Here is a 19,921-nt window from a genome sequence, read left to right as displayed (position 1 = left end):
CCCTCACCCCATCCTATAACTCATAAATAATAACTTAGGGGGTTGAAGCAAAAATGTCAACCCCTGCTGCTTAGACAGCGGTCAACGGGGAAGCACACACAGCTGGGAGGACAGGGAAGAAACAAGCTAAGGAGGTACTTACTCAAAGTCCTCAAACTCCAAGTCGGTTCCCTCTACTGATGGGCCCTGGTTGTCTGAGGAAGAGGAGGAGGTGGAAGAACGGAGACGGTTCTGCTGATAGCGCATGGAGCGCTGGCGAATACTGTCTCTCCGTGAGAGATACTGGATCATCCTCTGGGCGTAGTATGCAGCAGGAGATAATCTGAGAGAGACAGAGATGGACAAACACAAACTAGCACTAATGTGGGGAATACTGTGAAAGACAGTAAATCCAGCTCTCCCATGGCATCTCCCTGCTGAGGCGAACTCCGGAGACATGAAAAATAAAGGGCATTTAACTCACCAGGAGATCTGTACTGCACAATATGCTTATCAGACTACCACCAGTGTTTCTGTTCTGAGAGAAGGCAAAGAGGCTGTTGAATCAGTCATCATCTGCTCAACGGCTGCCCTCCCAAGGGGATACCACTGAACCTGCCTTTTTAGTTTCTTAAGGGACCCCTCATAGCTGCTTAGGGTGCTCTTCACACAGATTCACGGCCTTCTTCAAACATCCACACTCAAAATATAAGAAACGAAAAGAGACCACAACAATCATCTACAGGCCAGGTCTTCTTTCATTTTATACAGGAAAAAGAGGCCAAGAGATGGCAAACCAGGCATGACCAAAGAAGGCGCCATCTTCACCAGGACGTCCTTCCTCTCCAACAAATCCACACAGCTCCAGATTTGTCCTAGCTCCCTAAAATGAGCTCTCTGAACCTCTCAGATCTATGGATTATTCACAGATATTTGTAACACAGAGAAAATATTCAGGATCGAAAAAGAGACTAAAATATACTCAGGAAAACAAAACCTAACAGGGAAAAAAATTTTCTATTTCTTACACTTACAACAGAGCATCAGAGGCTACGTGGGCACTAAGCAATGTAGTAGGCAACAGTTATTCCTTTTTCTTCTCCCTTACCATGGCTATTCTCAGTGGATAATTAGTCTAGACCTCTATTCTTCTAACTGTGGCTTAGTCTTCATATTCCATGAAAACATCTAGTGTCCCATACAATTCACCACATTCCCTTCTTTCTCAAGTTTTTCTTCCATCTTTCACAATACTGCTACATACTAAGAAAGTGAGAGAAGAACAATAATAGAAAAACATTTTATATGATAATATTAAGTGGATTACTAAGAAATTTCCAGGCTTAAAACTTGCCTGAGGCACACACTTTAACTCAACAATTCCACTAGGAATTTTACCATACAGAAAAACACAAGGATACAAAGATATATATATATATATATATATATATATATATATCTGTATATGTTGTTAGCATTAGTGAAAAACCGGAAAGCGTCCCAAATGCCCAACAGATTAAATAAACTATATCTGTACAAAGAAACACTATGTAGCTATTAAAAAGAATAAGTCATCCCTATATACACACAAGAAAAACCCTCTAAAGCAAAAATTTAAGTGGGAGAAAAATTGAAGAATGGTATGCATATACTAATATGTATATAAAAGCATATGTACTTCTGCAATTAGAACAAAAAATTAAAAGGAAACACAGCAATCCTAATGAGGATTCCTGGGAATCTTAACTTCTATAATATCTGAATATAAAAGGAAAAAAACATATAAACATATATACACACACACATATATTTTTTTTTAGAAATCTGAAGAAACTGAGAATGGAAATAGTAATAGTTACATCCAATGATAGGAAAACTATTTACAAAATCTTGCTGCCTGACTTTTCATTACCCCTGGACAAATTTTCTGGGAAAATCCTCAGTAAAACCACTGACTCAGACCAAAGAGATTCTGCAGTCACCTGCTATAGGAACTAAGGCTACCTCTGAAATGCCAGTCATCAGAGGTGGTATCCTTTTGGCCAATCATCAAATGGAATTCCCAAGCAGGCCAAATTACAATCTTTGGAACTCAAAAGTCCTTGTCATAGAACAATATACTGTATTTGGCATCCCAGAATCCAAATTATACAGCAGGGCAAGGGATGCACAGATGCCTTGGCCAAGATCATCAGAGTACAAGAATCATTTCTTAAAAGTCTCAACGTGTGGAGCTTTCATTATCCATTGGTCCCCTATTGCCATATATTTTGCAAGGATGAATCAACAATCCTAAATTTTCAAGAGACAAAAGTCAGCACTCTTGAGTTGTTCTTATATCTACTAAATATACAGAAATCTTCCAGAAGTCAATCATTGAAGGTTAAATTCTCAAGTCAATCAGACTAGAAACGAATGTAAAAAACATTTCAAGAACAGAATGAAGATTCTTTTTTTGGAACTAATTCTGAAAAGTGACCATAAGTATACTCATTCCTCAGTTGATAGCCCACCCTAACTAATGGGAAAATTATATTATTGGTGACAGAAGTAGAAAGAATGTTGATTCATCAGACAATAATAAAGACTACCCTTTTATGTAAGGGCACAATTTCAGCAGTAGGTAACCCCAATTGTTTAATTTCACTATAGGATAGGAATTCCCTAAGCTACAAAACTATGCATCAATGGTAAAGAAAAAAAGGATTCCTGGCACAATTATCAAATACAAGTACATCTGGCCTCATCTTTTTTAGGTATCCAGAGGGAAGCTAAGGATCTGAATGCTGAAATGCCCCATAAAGGCTTTGACCTATATGTATTGTGTACGGTGAAGTCTAAGAGGAATAAGAAATTAAACAACCAGTAATGAGGTAGCAGTCATCCTCCTACTGAAGAGCTGGATAATCACCAAACTCTAGTGTCCCAAGTAAAAATTTTAAATGTTTAAATAAATCCACAAGTTTTATTCAAGGAAGAATACTTTCTCCTCCAAAGAAAACCTATTCTGTGTTCAGAGAGAATATGTAAAAATAGCAACACCACAAAGTATGACACTTTCTGTGATAAAGAGATCTGAGTGGGAGTAAATAAAAGATTTATTACATGAAAGGAGGACAAATAATGGTCTCTAAGGACCACTGTTAAACTTTGTCAGGCTAAAAATTCTGGAGATGGGATTCCTATTGCTGTCCTAAAAGAAACTCTTTTATAGCAAGAAATTCTCTTCTCAGCGTTTCAGAGTAATCTGATTGACACATAAAATCTCCCTCTCTTATTTAGGACTTACTACTTTCAAGTGTGATCAGAGACTAACATAAACTTCCTTGGTTTGGTCATCATCTCAGCTGCCTCCAAATGTTCCCCGATCCTTGGATTTGCCATTGTATGGAAAAGGAAGTAAGACAGTAATGGGGAATCCTTTCATTAGTCTCTCAGAAAGAATGCTCAGTATCATGACATAACTGTGGCAATAGTGAAATCACTCAATATCCCAACAATCAACTTGGTCTACGGGTCTTTCCAGACTTGATATTCTTAATCTAAAGCAAAGCTCATTTAGTTTCATCTAACCTATATTTGTTAACTTGCCAACCCCACCATTACAAATTGCTCTTTCTTTTGGCAAAGCCTCACAATATGCTCTGGTATTGCTTACATAATGTAAAGGTTATCCCCTATTTAGGTCATTAACAGAATCAGTAAGTCTGGTTGTGACAACGCCAAAGGGCTGCTCACTATAAATAAATGTTATACATCAACTCAACACCCATCCTTGGTCCTCAGTCACCAGTATCAGGTAAGGGTGGGCTTTGAACTTCTCTAAGTGCTTTTTTAATCTCTTTGAGAACTCTTCAAATATCTTCTGATCGGTGTAAGGTAAACACTTTAATAAAATGCCAACTTGTTTTAGCTACCCTTTTGTTAGTCATCTCTTCCTTTAGGTTGCATCCAAAAATTGAACATCTGAATGAGTTTGACTTCTACCTTTTGATAGTCTAAATTCTCTCTCAAATGAGAGAAAGTAGGATTATTTGTTAGTTGGTTAGTTTTAATTTGTAAGTAATTTCCCTATTAATAACAATTTGTTTCCCTTTTGGCTTTCCATCTGAATGGCAACAGCCTCCCTGATCAGCAAAAAAGGAGTATCCTGTGACTGCCAGTGGCCTCCTCAGGTCCCTCCTCTAAGTGCCCCACTTACAGAAATGAGCCCCAAAACACAAGAGCTCAGTCACAACCCTCTGCCACCAGAGGTTCTGTTCACTTACCTGCAACACTTCCCAATCACCTGAACCACCTGTCTCAAAACTGTTAACTGAAGAGTAAAAGAGCACCAGGACCAGAGAGGCACAGAATGGGGCTTCCAACAGCTTGGCAACCCCAAGGGCAGCCCCTCCCCCCCACCTAGTGCCATTTCTCACTTTGGCCTTACCTCGCTGGGTCTGGGTAAATTGGGTGCTCTCTGGATCCTGCTCCATCATAACGGGATAATGAAATGAGGGAAGACTCCAGCAGCCTCCTAGCAGAGATTAAAAAAATGGCAATAATCCCTGTCAATTACCAACTCAGAGGTCATTCATAAGGGAAAAATAGGGGGAGAGATAAATAACATCCCCCTTTGTGGCTAGCTAGCACCTGCTATCTGGGATCACAACCTTCCTACAAACTAAATACTTAGAGACATAAATAAATGAGCTACAAAGCTCCCACACTGGACATGGCCACTGTATTATGCTGAATACTGCTCTTCTGTGAGAAATGAACAAGTGCTTCAGAGACATGATCTTATTTCTATTTGCAGTTTCTCCAGCAGACAAATAGGAGGTTGGGATCAACACAGGAGGGGAAAATTAGGCATACCCAGACATATTCATGTAGTGCCAACATTTATCTTGGCGTTCAGTTTCTCCACGTTATCCCCTTATCTTCTCCTCATTCTGCTCTGCCCATACCCTTTTTGTGAGAAGAAGTACTCCTCAGGCTCTCTTAACTGACAAAAATCTTTAATTATATAACCTAGCCCAATCATAAGTTCAATTGATCATATGTCAATACACCCACATTTTACTGAGCACTTTTTTGGTGCCAGGCAAATACTAAGCACTTCATATATATTTCCTTACTTAAAACTCACCACAACCTAGCAAGGCAGGCATTACTATACAAACATGAGAACACTGGGCCTAAAAGTTAAGTATATGGCACTGTGCACAGGGCTATTGATAGCACCAGGACTCCAGAGAAAGTCAACTCCAAAATGCTTCAAACCACAATGCCCTACTGTAGGACCTTCCAGGCTCCATGCAGGTAAAAAGTGAGTATGTTTCAACTGTGAGTCCAACCTAGAATGTGGGCTCCGTATTGCTGGCTCTTCCTGTTTTTTAAGGGAAGCCAGAAACCTGGACTTTTCCATGAAATCTCCTGTTAAATTTTAGCTAAAACATTTTTTCCCTCTTTGAACAAGGGCCAATTAAAACACATCTGATAAATGTGGCCCAGGGACCCCCCAGTTTGCCGAGTCTGCCACACTCCTTCCCAACTCAAAATGTGCCTTGGCAGCCAATCAAGCTCCTGCCATAGAACACGTTTCAAAGGAAATGGTCTCAAGAAAGAAATGCATATTGTTCCTCTCCAGCAGCATCTTGCCTGGCTCTCCCGAGAACAGGTCTCCGGCTCCCTGCCAGACTCTTCTTTAAAGCAGATCTGCAGGATAAGAACAGCAGCTACCAATCTTTCCCAATTGAGTTAATTCAATTCACTGTTATTAAAACCAGCTGGCTTTAGGTAGAGTCATGTGCAGTCACTTTATCCCAACAACTGGCTCACCAAAGCATCTCCCCTAACAGCCTGGGGAAGAGCTACAGGAGAGGCCCTGTCAATCTGGCTTGCTACCTTTCCTGCCCAGGATGACCAACTGTTAAAATGCTTTCTATCTAAACAAGGCCTAATACCTCCCCACACAATTCACTTTAAGCAGTCCTACCACTGAAGGAAGAGAAAATTACAATGTAACCAGTGAGGAAGAGAAGAAAGCAATAAAATACATCTCTCAGGCCTGGGATCTTCAATGATATCACTGTTGACAGCAGCAGTAATGCTGCTTCTTATCAATTCTAAGAGATACCCTCCCGTTTTAACATGTCTGAAATTGGGATGCATCTCATCATTGTGTGACAGTTTATTTTTTTAAAAGATTTTATTTATTTGAGAGAGAGAGAGCATGAGCGGGGTTGAGGGGGCAGTGGGAGAGGGAGAAGCAGACTCCCCACTGAGTAGGGAGCCTAACACAGGGCTGAATCCCAGGATCCTGAGATCATGACCTGAGCCCAAGGCAGACGCTTAACCACTTGAGCCACCCAGGCGTCCCTGACATAGTTTACTTGGCAGGATTTTTTTCTTTCATTAGGGGCACATAAAATAATGGCATGTCTTTGAGTCTTGAACTACAGAATGTTTGTGAGAGGAAGGGGTAGGGAGAGGTACCTAGACTGGAAAAAGAAGAAAAGTGAAATTGAGAAGAATATCTATTCAGGACATTTATACCATCTTAGATAAATACTTGTCCAATACTAACTAATTAGTTCTATAGGAATTGGGAAGGAGTTGAATGGAAGCAAGATCTGGGAGCAGCTGACATCCCTGAACACCCAGAAGTTTGTTCCATCCCAAAGGGCTCTGGAGTTAGTCCTGAGTATAAGTGAGCCCCATAAGGTTATCCTCTAAACGGCTGCTTAGTAAGCAGAAGCCCTTTGGCAAGGAGCATCCTGCAGAGCGACCAACATATACCTTTTTTAAGTACTTCTGCCTGGAAAATGATGCTGCTAAGTTAGGAAGCCAATATTACCCCCATTACTATGCTAAGGCAGTGTCAGCATTCAGAGATGACTTTTTAAGGATCATGTAAAGGAGATTCTTGAACTAGAAGAGTCTGGATTAGATAATTTCAATTTAAATGATTCCATTTTATAAACCTGCAGAGTCTACTTCCCACCCTAACTTCCTATCTTCATTAGAAAGACTTCTTTAATCAGGGTAAAACCAGAATGTTAACCTTTGTCTCTGGGGAGTCCCTGATGAGGTTCTTTTGGAACATGCATCCCTTGTGCCTACTTACTACAAAATCTGCTGGCACCATTTATGCTCCCCAGGCAATACAGTGGACTGGCAAGCCATATATACATATATATATATATATATATATATATATATATATATATATATATATATATGTATGTATGTATGTATGTATGTATATATGGCATTCTAACTGCTAATACACAAAATCAGAAGCACCAATTACTATGAATAGCACCCCCACACACTTATCACTGATTAAACATTGAATTCTCTTCAGTTACAAGTACTATCTGAAGGAATAAAAAGGACTTCTCCAATTGGTGTTGAACACAGAAAGAACCAAAGCTACCAGATGAGTAAATGTCACCACCACTCCTAGGAACCTCAAAGAAAGATCTTTCTCTCCTACAGTCAGCTTCCTGCAAACAGCCATCACTGGAGAAATGACATAAGAAAATGGGATGAGATGCAGCTGTGCACCTTCTTCTCTGGCCACTACAAATGTGACCTGACTTAACCATCTCTCATGCAACTCAATAATGTGAAATCAGGTAGGACTCAGGAGGGGGTTCAGACACACTTGTTCAAGTTTGAAGCTACCATTTCATTCTGACCTGTAATCACAATTTAGAAATGTTTTTAAAGAGTCACTGAAACCCTTTACAGGAAAAAAACACACACAAAAAAACCCTCTTTCTTTGCAAGTTTGCCCGGTTCATTCTCTGTACCAGTGGTGTCCAAGTGAGATACACAGGGGTTGTGCTATTTTGATCCACTGGAGAACAGAAGAAAATATCAGAACTTTTTATTTATAATGTATAACCATAATATATAATACACACACACACACACACACACTGCTCAAAAGACTTTTACTAATAGAAGTATTTTTTTTTAAAGTCTGGAGACCACTGCTCTATCAAACTATATCCTACTTTTAAGAAAATCCAACATTCGGAAGAATAAGCACAAATATATAAATATAAAAACCATACATCTAAAAGAATAAGCACAAAACATAAACATAAAAACCATAAATATGTAAAAGCATAACCATACTCCTACATAGCACAAGAGAGAGAGAATGATAAAGCAAACGTGGTAAAATGCTAAGATTTAGGGAATGTGGGTGAAGGGTATATGGGAATTCTTTGCACTATTTTTGCAACTTTTCTGCCAGTCTGAAATTATTTCAAAATTAAAAACATTCAAAAAAATTAAAAACATTCAGTATACAAAATTGAAAAGTAAACCACTGAAAACTAAAAAGAAAACTCTTCATTCTCAAAAGAATCACTCACTTCTTAAAAAGGATTTTTTTTAAAGATCTGATTTATTCATTTGAGACACAGAGATACAGAGAGAGAGAGAGAGAGAGAGAGAGAGGGAGAGGGAGAAGCAGGCTCCCCACTGAGCCAGGAGCTCGTGTGGGGCTCGATCCCAGCACCCTGGGATCATGACCTGAGCTGAAGGCAGATGCTTAACCATCTGAGCCACCCAGATGCCCCTTAAAAAGGATTTCTTAAAATAGCAAGTTGCCCTAATACCCTAAGGTAGGTTTGGTAAACTACCGGCCCCAAGTCAGCTGCCTGTTTTTTGTTTTTTTTTAAGATTTTATTTATTTATTTATTTGACAGAGAGATAGAGAGCACAGATAGAGTGGCAGGCAGAGGGAGAAGCAAGGCTCTCCGCTGAGCAAGGAGCCCGATGCGGGGCTCGATCCCAGGGCCCCGGGATCACGACCTGAGCTGAAGGCAGACACTTAACCGACTGAGCCACTCAGGCGCTCCCCCAGCTGCCTGTTTTTATAAATAAAGTTTTATTCAAACATGGACACATCTACTCATTTATATATTGTCTATGGCTGTTTTGGAGCTAGCAAGGCAGAGTTAATCCTGACAGGAACAGGCTTAGAATACTTACTACCTGGTCCTTTACAGAAAAGAAATCTGCCCACTCCTTGCTCTAAAATATTTGCTTACATAAAATCCCTTGAAAGATAAAGTGAGGGCGCCTGGGTGGCTCAGTTGGTTAAGCGACTGCCTTCGGCTCAGGTCATGATCCTGGAGTCCCGGAATCGAGTCCCACATCGGACTCCCTGCTCAGCAGGGAGTCTGCTTCTCCCTCTGACCCTCCCCCCTCTCATGGTCTCTCTCTCTCTCTCATTCTCTCTCTCAAATAAATAAATAAAATCTTTAAAAAAAAAAAAAGATAAAGTGAAGTCACTAATAAATGGAACAGAAAAATATGAAATCAAAGTATTACATGCTTGAGTAAGTCATCAAAAATTAATATTAAACCCTGATAAAATCATTAGTCAACAGAAACACAATTCAAGCTGTAAAATTCCTAACATTTTAAATGACTACAGCTATTTCTTCCTTTCCTGATTAATACTCTGAATACGTGTAAGTGGGAAGTGGGTTCCCTAAATCCACTATATCCTTTGATGACTACTAGGAAAACAATGAAAAAAAAAATTGTGGAAGAAAGCTCTGGGAAAGAACAAAGTTGTCAGGGTAGATGAGATGGGTCATCTAAAAAAGAACTTTCATTTCAAACCCAATGGATATCAGAGTGCTCGCTTCGGCAGCACATATACCAATGGATATCAGAGCTGAGAAGCAGAAAATTTGGGTACTTTTATACATGTCCAAACAGAATGAATAAGCCAGTGACAACTCTTCCTTACTCAACAATTATATCCTGAAAATATTCTTTTAAAACTAGTTGTCAGATGACAGAAAAAAATCAATATCCTAAAGCAAATAAATATGTTTAAACCTCCTCTAATCACTGGGAAAAATCAATTGCCAGAACTCTGTGACCTATATGATATGTAAAGCCTGCTCCAAGAACCCAAGATGCCACTGATGCCCCATGCCTAAAGAGTAATTTCCCAGCCTAACTTTGATGTCTGGGTGTTATCTGCTATTTTAGTTCAGGGGAGCCAAACCCAAAACTAATAGCTCCCTTCTGCCTAGAAAATAAAATCTAAATTCCTCAGCTTGGCTCCAAAGCTCTGCAGCTGAATTTCTCATTTCTTCTGGATATATGATATACTCTAGCATGGTGGGTTTCAACCTTTTTGGCCTCAGAATTTCTTTTAACTCTCTTAAAAACTAGGACCCCAAAGAGCTTTTATTTATATGGGTTTTATCTATTAATATTTCCATTTGAAATTAAAATTGAGAAACTCCTAACACAAGCACACATACCAGAGTGATAACCTTGTTACATGTCACACAGCGAAAACTCCACAGACACTTGTGGAAGAATGAGAGTGAAAAAGACAAAGAGCAGCTCAGCATTATCACAAAAATGGTTTTGACTTTAGGAATCCCAGGCCACTTTGAGAAGCACTGATCTAGCTAAACTAAACACACCCTCATCTCATTTATGTATTTAGGTTAACCACTGCTTCTTTCTGGAAAGTTCTTTTTCCTATCTCTGCCTTAAAAAATCCTTCAAAACTCAAACATCTGACTCCTCCATCCAAAAGTTCACACACTCTACTCTCTTCCCAAAGACCCCACTGCATTTTGAAACCTCTCTTAAAAGGCCTCTGCCTGGGGTGCCTGGTGGCTCAGTTGGTTAAGTGTCTGCCTTCGGCTCAGCATGATCCCACGGCCCTGGGATCGAGCCCCACATGGGCTCCCTGCTCAGTGGGGAGCCTGCTTCTCCCTCTCCCTCTGCTGCTGCTCCCCCTGCTTGTGCTCTCTCTCTGTCAAATAAATAAATCTTTATTTTAATAAACAAATCTTTAAAAAAAAAAGGCCTCTGCCAAGTCACCATGTACTATTGTTACCTCTAAGTATGTTTTGTCTCTGCTACTGGACTACAAGCCACATGAAAGCATGTACTGGGTCCAAGTCATCCTTCTGTCCCCATTAAAACTCCTAATTAACATATAATAGGAGACCAATAAAAGCCTGTGAATAAATCAGCAGTCCTAAGTAGATATGGAATAAGCAAGAAGACATATCTGATTGCCCCTCACTGACCGCATGACATTCAGACAAGGTTGCTAGATGTCCAAAAACTCACACTAAAATTCCTGAAGGAACAAGGTCTTCAGGAACTGCTTACATCACCCTTTATCCCTCTGGTCACTTAAGCTGCTCAGGTTAAAGTGCTGACATAGTTGTCCTGATAAATGCAGTGCAGCCTGGTCCCTGGGAAGCTTATTAAATCATAAAGTCAGCGGCTGGCTACTTGCCTGGGAAACTACCACAGATGCTCCTGGATGGTATATTGCTAAAAGAGACCTCACAGGGGAAAGAGGGCAATGTTTTCAGGGGGAGGGAGGGACAGGAGGCCAAAGAAACTTGGATGCACTATTGCCTTCTTCATTTTTGAATCTTGCTCTGCAAGCCCCCGATCTCTGCCTTGGCGCATGCCTGGGCTGGGAGATGACAAGCCCTTATTCTTTATAAAAAATAATTGTGTGTTCTGAAATGACACCTCTATTATGATTTCCAAATTGACATCTCTGCTTTAAAGCGGAGGCATCCAAGCCTCCCCATTTCACACACTGGCAATTATCGTTTAAGTTATCCAACGATAGGCACTCATCTGATCACTGCAGGGCCCCCTAGTTCTAGGGGTGCACTTAGAGCACGATGCCGTTGCCAGTGAAGCCCAGCAGGCAATTCCTGCCCCTGCTGTGGGGTAGACCAAGGCAAGGTGGCACTGCAAAAAGGCTGACACCAAGGGGAAAAAAGACATACTATAGAAAAGCTCACAGTGCCTGTCCTATGGATCGGCCTTATTTTACTATCATCAAGCATAAACAATTCATGGGACTCAAAACAATGCCTTTCACCAAAACATCTTTACAAAACATTAACGTATTCCTCAATGCCTCTGTGCAGCGAGAGACAGATGGTAAAACATCCGAGCACAACATAATCATAAATACCAAAAGGAAAGAAGCTGGAAACAGAATTCATAATTGGTATATAACTGTGTATCTAGTTATACAGAAGTCTTACCTGAGAAGTCAGCCAAACCCCTCTGAGAATTTCTGACCCTCTGCTAACTGTCTGGTAGGTGGTTTTTTTGTTTGTTTGTTTTAATTAGGCTTCACACCCAGCACAGAGCCCAATGCAGAGCTTGAACTTACTACCCTGAGATCAAGACCGGAGCTGAGATCAAGAGCTGGATGCTTAACCAACTGAGCCACAGAGGTGCCTTAGGTGGTGATTTTTGATACAATTATAAAATGACTGGTTGGCGCTATGCTTAGCTTTTGTATATCCTCAACACATTACATTTTAATTATAAAATTTCAATTTATAATAAAAACTCACTTTCCTCAGCAGCGGAACTCAAAGGCCCAAGGTGATCTACATGGACATGTTTACTCTGTCTCCAAATTCATTTTCTCTAGGAGACTTGGCAGGTCTGCTCACAGACCACACACTTTTTTTAATTAGAAATTTAGATCAGGGGCTTTTCACCAAAGGGTGAGTAAGAGCGTATCAATGACGACAAGTTCCACAAGTAGTTCTGATACTCACACATAGCCAGACAAGCAACAGCTGTGATATACAGGTTTAGATTTTAATTAAGAGGCAGTATATCCTAATTGACTGGTTTCCTCCAAAATCAAGAAGAGATTTACAAAATCCAATAATCCTAATTTCTCAGCTAATTTTATTCAGAATAATAGATAATTCCAAAAAAGGCTATACCTATACCAACTAATTCTACAATGACTATACTGGGTAGAATCATTTACTGCTTCAATAACAGCAAACCTGTACACTTCTTCCTAGATCATTTTTCACATTTCTATTCCTAATCTGAAATTTAAAAAACCCTTTACAAAGGCCATCTGTTCTTAAATGACAGGCCACTGACCCTGGTATATCGTAAACACTATATATTATAATATGAAGCAAAGCCTTAGGGCCAACATCAGGAGGGCAAAGAGAGTTAGTAAATGAAGACTTACAAGAGAATGAGGAAAAAGAAACACACAGTGGGCTGGAGCATTTACTAACCAGAGGCAAAGAGGCAGCTTTCCTGGCTCATGTCTGTAATGAGGTTTCTGGAGTCTACAGAAATAGGCAAGGGGCAGAGACTCCAGCTGGGCCCCCAAACCATCCACTGTTAGCCCTTGAGCGAATAGAAAGCTCTGAGTACGATCCCTTTCTTACATCCTGGGTTCATTCTGAGCTGCTTCTCTTGGTGACATCTGATTTTCACTGATTTGCCTCTGGGGGGATACGACTTGCTCTTCTACCCTGATCCTGACTTCAGCAACCTTCTTGATTCCTTTTGGACTCGCATTTGACTCCACTAGAATAATTTCTCCACGATTTCCCTCTGTCTAGACAACATGAAATTGTCATAAATGACACCTAAAGTACAATTAGTAGAGAAACTGCAATTTCCACTTTCCTCCCCCGTTCCCCAAAAGAACTGCACATTAACATCCTCCAGCATGTCAATCAAACACTACCCTGAAGATTAACTCTGTGGAGCCTGGAAGCCATTTAATTCTCAGCTTACTAAATATTATACCTTGAGGCGCCTGGGTGGCTCAGTTGGTTAAGCAACTGCCTTCAGCTCAGGTCATGGTCCGAGGGACCTGGGATCGAGCCCCTCATCGGGCTCCCCACTCAGTGGGAAGCCTGCTTCTCCCTTGCCCACTCCCCTTGCTTGTGTTCCCTCTCTCGCTGTCTCTGTCAATTAAAGAAATAAAATCTTTAAAAAAAAAAAATATTATACCTTTCCCCCTCTACCATAATTAGAAGATGTAAACTGCCTTTTTTCACTACCACAAATGCTTGTAATCTCAGGGATGTGAATGCCTGTTAAATCGATACCTGTGTAAAAAAAAGTCCTTAAAAACACTACTTTGTCTAGCTGCATTTGATAGAGGGGAATCACAGACAAAAGCAAAAAGACAAGGCAAAAGAGGAGAGAGGTAATGAGAGAAAGGCATGACTCAAGACCATCAGAATCAGGCAGGAGCACCTGGGTGGCTCGATTAAGCATCCAACTCTTGATCTCAGCGTTGTGAATTCAAGACCTGTGAGTTCAAGCCCTGCCTTGGGCTCCACGCCCAGCGTGGAGCCTACTTAGAAAAAAAAGAACCAGGGTAGTACTATTACAACTATTACAAGAATGAGGTGGTTTGAAGACACTGCCAGTTCCTTATGAGAATTTAAAAAAAAAAAACAGCAAAACTGAAGGACAGCACATCATGAAATAAATTTTCAATGGGAGGGGATCCCCCCAGGGGACATATGGCAATGTCTGGAGACACAGTTGTAAATGCGTGGGGAGAGTGCACCAGCATCTAGTGGATAAAAGTCAGGGATACTGCTCAGCATCCTACAATGCATAGCACAGACTCCCACAATAAAGAATTATCCAGCCCCGGGGCGCCTGGGTGGCTCAGCCGGTAAATGTCTGCCTTCGGCTCAGGTCATGATCCCAGGGTCCTGGAATCGAGCCCTACATTGGGCTCCCCACTCAGTGGGAGGCCTGCTTCTCCCTCTCCCACTCCCCCTGCTTGTGTTCCCTCTCTCCTGTGTCTCTCTCTGTCAAATAAATAAAATCTTAAAAAAAAAAAAGAATTATCCAGCCCCAAATGTTAATGCTATTAGCTGCTCTTGAAAACACCTCTGATATATCTTAATGTCTAAGACTAAGCAAGGGAAACTCTGAATAACTAATAAAGGACACAAGTCAGTGCTTTAGCTTTAGAATGAGAATGAAGTTTATTTTTAATTTTTATTTTTTATTTATTTAAATAATCTCTACACCCGGTGTGGGGCTCAAACTCACAACCCTGAGATCAGGAGTTGCATGCTCTTCTGAGTAAGGCAGTCAAGAGCCCTGAGAATACAGCTTAAATTCATCATCTCGTGTCACTTACTAGCTATGTGGCCTTGGGAAAGTCCATTATCTTCAATGTCCAAATTTAAAGGGAAATCCCTATTCCACAAGGTTGCTATAAATAAGAACATATGTATAGTAGCCACCACACAGTCCAATGAATACCAATTATTCTTTTCTCCCTGGGATTACAACTCCCTAAGTGTCTGCAGGGAATATGATGCACTCTGGTCACCCACGTCACTATGCCTAAAAAGGTGATTTCCCAGAAAGAAAACATGTGTCGAGAAGGACGAGCACTGTAGGGGCATAAACATGGGTGGGTATCTGAACCCTAAGAATCACATGAACCTCACTCAACTGATAAGATCAGTCAGTCATCCACCAATCTGTTAGTCTATCCAATCACTGATTCAAATCCCAAGTATTTATTAAGTGTCAACCATTGGGTATATATTAGTATATAAAATAGATACGGTTCCTGTAGTAGTCTCCAAAAATGGACCCCAGAGAACCATACTTCTTAGTATTCTTGTCCTTGTATGGTCTCCTCCCACACTGAATCTAGACCACTCTGTTCTTGCTTTAACCAAGAGAATGTGGCAAGCTGTGACAGTTCTGGCCCTAGCCTTTAAGAGAACTGACAGCTTCCATTCTTCCCTTTTGGAACTGTCACTTTGGGAAGCCTTAAGCTGCTAAGTAAAAAGTCTGGCTAGTTGGCTGGAAAGGGCACATGGAGAGAGGAGTCCCTGAGACTACAGGAAGAGGGAGAGGCCTCCCAACTGAGCCTCCAGGTGACTCTAGAGAGACCTCAGGCAAGACCAAAAGAACTTCCCATCCGAGCCCAGTCTACCCAAAGAAAAATGGAAGGTAATAAAATTGTTATTTTAAGTCACTAAGTTTTGTTGTGTGGTTGGTTATACATCAACAAATGAATGAAATAGTTTCTGATCTTGTAGAACTTTCAAGCTAGTCAAAATAGCAGCATTAGAACTAAGTCCATGAAGTTAATTACAAGCCTGAAGTAATCACATCTGTACCCAAAGGAAACTTGGCTACCAAAACAAAACACCAAACAAGACATCTGGAAATAGATCTTAAAACTCAGTACAAACCTGCTCAGTGTCCAAAGCACAAAGTCCTGGTATTGGTCAGAAATGTCAATGTCAATTTAGAAAGACCTGCTATACTCTCCTCCTTATCCCAGTCAGGCTCTATCTTTCTGAAACATATTCTGCCCTGGATGGCTCCCTCTTAATGTAGAAGGTGGCCCTAGAATTTGGGAAATTAAGGCTATTTATGCTCCCTCCTTATCATGAGGCAGGACCCGTTTCTTTTGCACAAATCACTATAAGAGAGTGCAAGAAAGGGGCGCATGGGTGACTCAGTCAGAAGCAGTCTGACTCTTAGCTCAGCTCAGGTCTTAACCTCAGGGTCCTGAGTTTAAGCCCTGTGTTGGGCTCAACATGAGGTGTGGAGCCTACAAAAGAAAGAAAGAGAGAGAGAGAAAGAGAAAGAAAGAGAGACAGAGAAAGAGAGAGAGAAAGAAAGAGAGAGAGAAAGCGAGAGAGAAAGAAAGAGAGAAAGAGAGAAAGAGAGAGAGAGAAAGAAAGAGAAAGAAAGAGAGAGAGAAAGAGAGAGAGAGAAAGAAAGAGAGAAAGAAAGTGCAGGAAAAATGAAGATAATATCCCATTCTCTTGCTATGAGCCAAATTACTTTCTGTATTATTGAACTTTCTAATACAGAACTTCACTGTGTCCACTGCAAGTCACTAATGGAAGTAACTAGCACCAGCTTTATCTCAATAACCATTCCTTATCCACCCTTCATAGGCACCTCACTTTTTTACGAACTTGGTTTGTTCCAATTTTCTATGATGAGATTTCACAGATACCCCATAAAACCTGAAGCCCCTAAAATAATACCGACCAAAAAAAAAAAATCTGCAGGCAATATGCCATGGCAAAAGGTTTTTGTTTTGTTTTGTTTTTTTTCTTTAAATACCTTTTCTACCCACTTTTAGATCTCCCAATTTCTTTTTTAAAGATTTTTATCTATTTGACAGAGAGAGACACAGTGAGAGAGGGAACACAAGCAGGGGCAGTGGGAGAGGGAGAAGCAGGGTTCCCAAGCAGGGAGCCCGATGCAGGGCTTGATCCCAGGACCCCGGGATCACGACCCGAGCCGAAGGCAGACGCCCAATGACTGAGCCACCCAGGCGCCCCTTGTTTTTTTTTTTTTTTAAGATTTTATTTATTTGTCAGAGACAGAGAGCGAGGGAGAACAAGCAGGACGGAAGCAGTGGGCAGAGGGAGAAGCGGAATGTGGGGCTCAATCCCAGGACCCTAGGTTCATGACCTGAGCCGAAGGCAGATGCTTAACTGACCGAGCCACCCAGGCGCCCGTTTTGTTTTGTATTTTGAGCAGGGTAACAGGACAAAGGGGAAAAGAGCAGACATTTCTTGAGCATCTAAATTTGCAAAAGTAACTAGTGCTTTACTCATCTAACCCTCACAGAATTTTCCAATTGATAAAACAGATCTTCAGAAAGGCTACTTAACTGCCCAAGCTCACAAAACAGAGCCAGAAATTGAATCCAGTGATGCTCAACTCTGTATCTTTCTATTAGTACACGTTACAAGAAGAGAGAAGGAGACTATGAGAGTTAAAGCAACATTGCATCATACAGGACAAGAGCAAAAGGAAAAATAAAAGGTGATGAATAATGCAAGGGATCTTAGCACACTACAGAAATTTGGGGGAATGGTGGCAATGGTGTTAAAAGAGTTCCTAGGTGGTCTAAAATAGTGTTCTCTAACTTAGTGTGTATCAAAACCACCTGGAGAGCTTGTTAAAAATGAAGATTACATGGTCTCCCACCCCAAGTTTCTGATTCAATAAATCTGGGGTGAGCCCAGGAACTTGTATTTCTAACAAGTTCCCAGAAGATGTTGATGTTCCTGGTCTAGGGACCACGCTTTAAGAACCACCAGCCAAAGAGCACACAATAAACACATTCTGATCTATCTACCCCAACTCTCTGAACTTATCATATCCAAAACAGTACCATCTAAGATCACTGCCAAATTTAGTGGCTCTATGAGGGACTAAAAAGTCAGCAACTCTGTTAGGATGAATATTACAACGCTCCTTTGCCTTCCAAGGGGCTAAAAGAAAATGATCAGCCCAGCTTCTGCCTTAGTTCTTTCTGAGAACTTGTAAGAGACAAGTATGAAAAGGAATCAGAAAAGCATGCAGAGAAGACTGCTGGACTTCTGGGAAGACACTAAATTGGAGAAATTTAAAGAAAAAAAAAGTTCCTTGTTTTAATTTTAAAAGGATTACATTTGCTGAAAAGGAAATTAAGAAAATGGTCCTATTTACAGCAGCATCAAAAAGAATAAAATACTCAGAAATTAACTTAACCAAAGAGGTGAAAGACTTGTACACTGAAACTATAAAACACTGCTGAAAGAAAGTAAAGAAAGCACAAATAAATGGCAGGACATCCCGGGTTCAGGGATCAGAAGACTTAATATTGTTAAAATGTCCATATTACCCAAAGCAATCTACAGATTCAATGCAATCTCTACCAAAATTCCATTGGCTTTTTTTACAGAAAGAGAAAAAACACCCAAAATTCAAATGGAATCTCAAAGGACAAGAGCCAAAACAATCTTTTTTTTTAAGTTTTTATTCAAAGTCCAGTTAGTTAACTATATAGTGTAATAACCAAAACAATCCTGAGAAAGCAAAACAAAGCTAGAGACCTGACACTTCCTTATATCAAAATATATTACCAAGCTACAGTAATCAAAACACTATGGTACTGGTATAAAGGCAGGGACACAGTACAGAATAGAGACCCCAGATATAAACCCTTGTGTATATGGTCAAATGATGTTTGACAAAGGTGTCAAGACTCCATAGACAATGGTGGGGCACATGGCTGGCTCAGTCAGTAGAGCATGTGACTCTTGATCTCAGGGTCATGAGTTCAAGCCCCATGTAGGGCATGGAGCCTATTAAAAGAAAAAAAAAAAAAAAAAAAAAAAACAAGATGCCCCCCAGACAATGGAGAACTGATAGTTTCTCCAACAAATAGCACTAGGAAAACTGGCTATCCACATGCAAAAGAATGAAGATGGGCCCTTACCTTACACCATACCTAAAAATTAACTCAAAATGGATTAAAGATCTAAATGTAAGGGTGCCTAGGTGGCTCAGTCAGTTAAGCAACTGCCTTTGGCGCAGGTCATGATCCCAGGGTCTTGGAATCAAGTCCTGTGTCAGCTCCCTGCTCAGGGGGAATGTGCTTCTCCCTCTACCCCTCCCCTATGCTTGTGCTCTCTCTAATAAATAAAATCTTAAAAAAAAAAAAAAAAGATCTAAATGTAAGACCTGAAACTATAAAAACTCTTAGAAGAAAACACAGGGGGAAAACCAAAAAAAAAGAAAAAAAAAGGGGGGAAAGTTTTATGACACTAGAAGGAACTATGATTTCTTAGATAGGATACCAAAAGCAAAGGCAACAAAAACAAAGACAAATGGGGCTGTGTAAAATTTAAAAAACTTATGCACAGCAAAGGAAATAATCAAAAGAGTAAAAAGGGAATCTACTGAATAGAAGAAAATATTTGCAAACTACCAGATAAGGGGTTAATATCCAGAATATATAAAGAACTCCTACAATTTAACCAAAAAAACACCAAAAACCAAATAACCCAATTAAAAAATGGGAAAAAAATGACTTGAACAGACATTTATCCAAAGAAGATATGCAAACGGGGGTGCCTGGGTGGCTTAGTCAGTTGAGTATCTGACTCTTTATTTCGGGTCAAGTCATGATCTCAAGCCCGCACTGGACTCCATACTCAGCAGGGAGTCTACTTGGGATTCTCTTTCCCTTTCCCTCTATCCCTCCCCTTCCCCCCCACATGCATGCATGCTTTCTCTCTGTCACTAAAATAAATAAATATTAAAAAAAGATCTACAGGGCGCCTGGGTGGCT

At 40.5% G+C, this 19,921-nt stretch overlaps 1 protein-coding gene across 11 annotated transcripts in view; it reads right to left on the bottom strand.

The window, feature by feature from the left end:
- Positions 1-19,921, bottom strand: part of AMBRA1 (autophagy and beclin 1 regulator 1) — a 171,334-nt gene that overhangs the window by 102,328 nt on the left and 49,085 nt on the right. For 6 of the 11 annotated variants that reach the window (XM_025879198.2, XM_025879196.2, XM_025879203.2 and 3 more), the window contains 2 exons: positions 4,412-4,498; positions 143-322 (listed from right to left, as the gene is read on the bottom strand). The exons of 2 other annotated variants lie outside the window; for them this stretch is intronic. In XM_025879198.2, the coding sequence (XP_025734983.1) occupies positions 143-322; positions 4,412-4,498 (267 nt within the window). The remainder of the gene's footprint in view (positions 1-142; positions 323-4,411; positions 4,499-19,921) is intronic. 3 more of the 11 variants (XM_073904677.1, XM_073904679.1, XM_073904678.1) reach the window with 2 other exon arrangements.

This window comes from Callorhinus ursinus, unplaced genomic scaffold (genome assembly GCF_003265705.2).
Source record: "Callorhinus ursinus isolate GAN/ISIS: 27379988/994484 unplaced genomic scaffold, GSC_fseal_2.0 scaffold21, whole genome shotgun sequence".
NCBI classification, from domain to species: Eukaryota; Metazoa; Chordata; class Mammalia; order Carnivora; family Otariidae; genus Callorhinus; species Callorhinus ursinus.
This window is presented reverse-complemented; position numbering and strand designations above follow the sequence as displayed.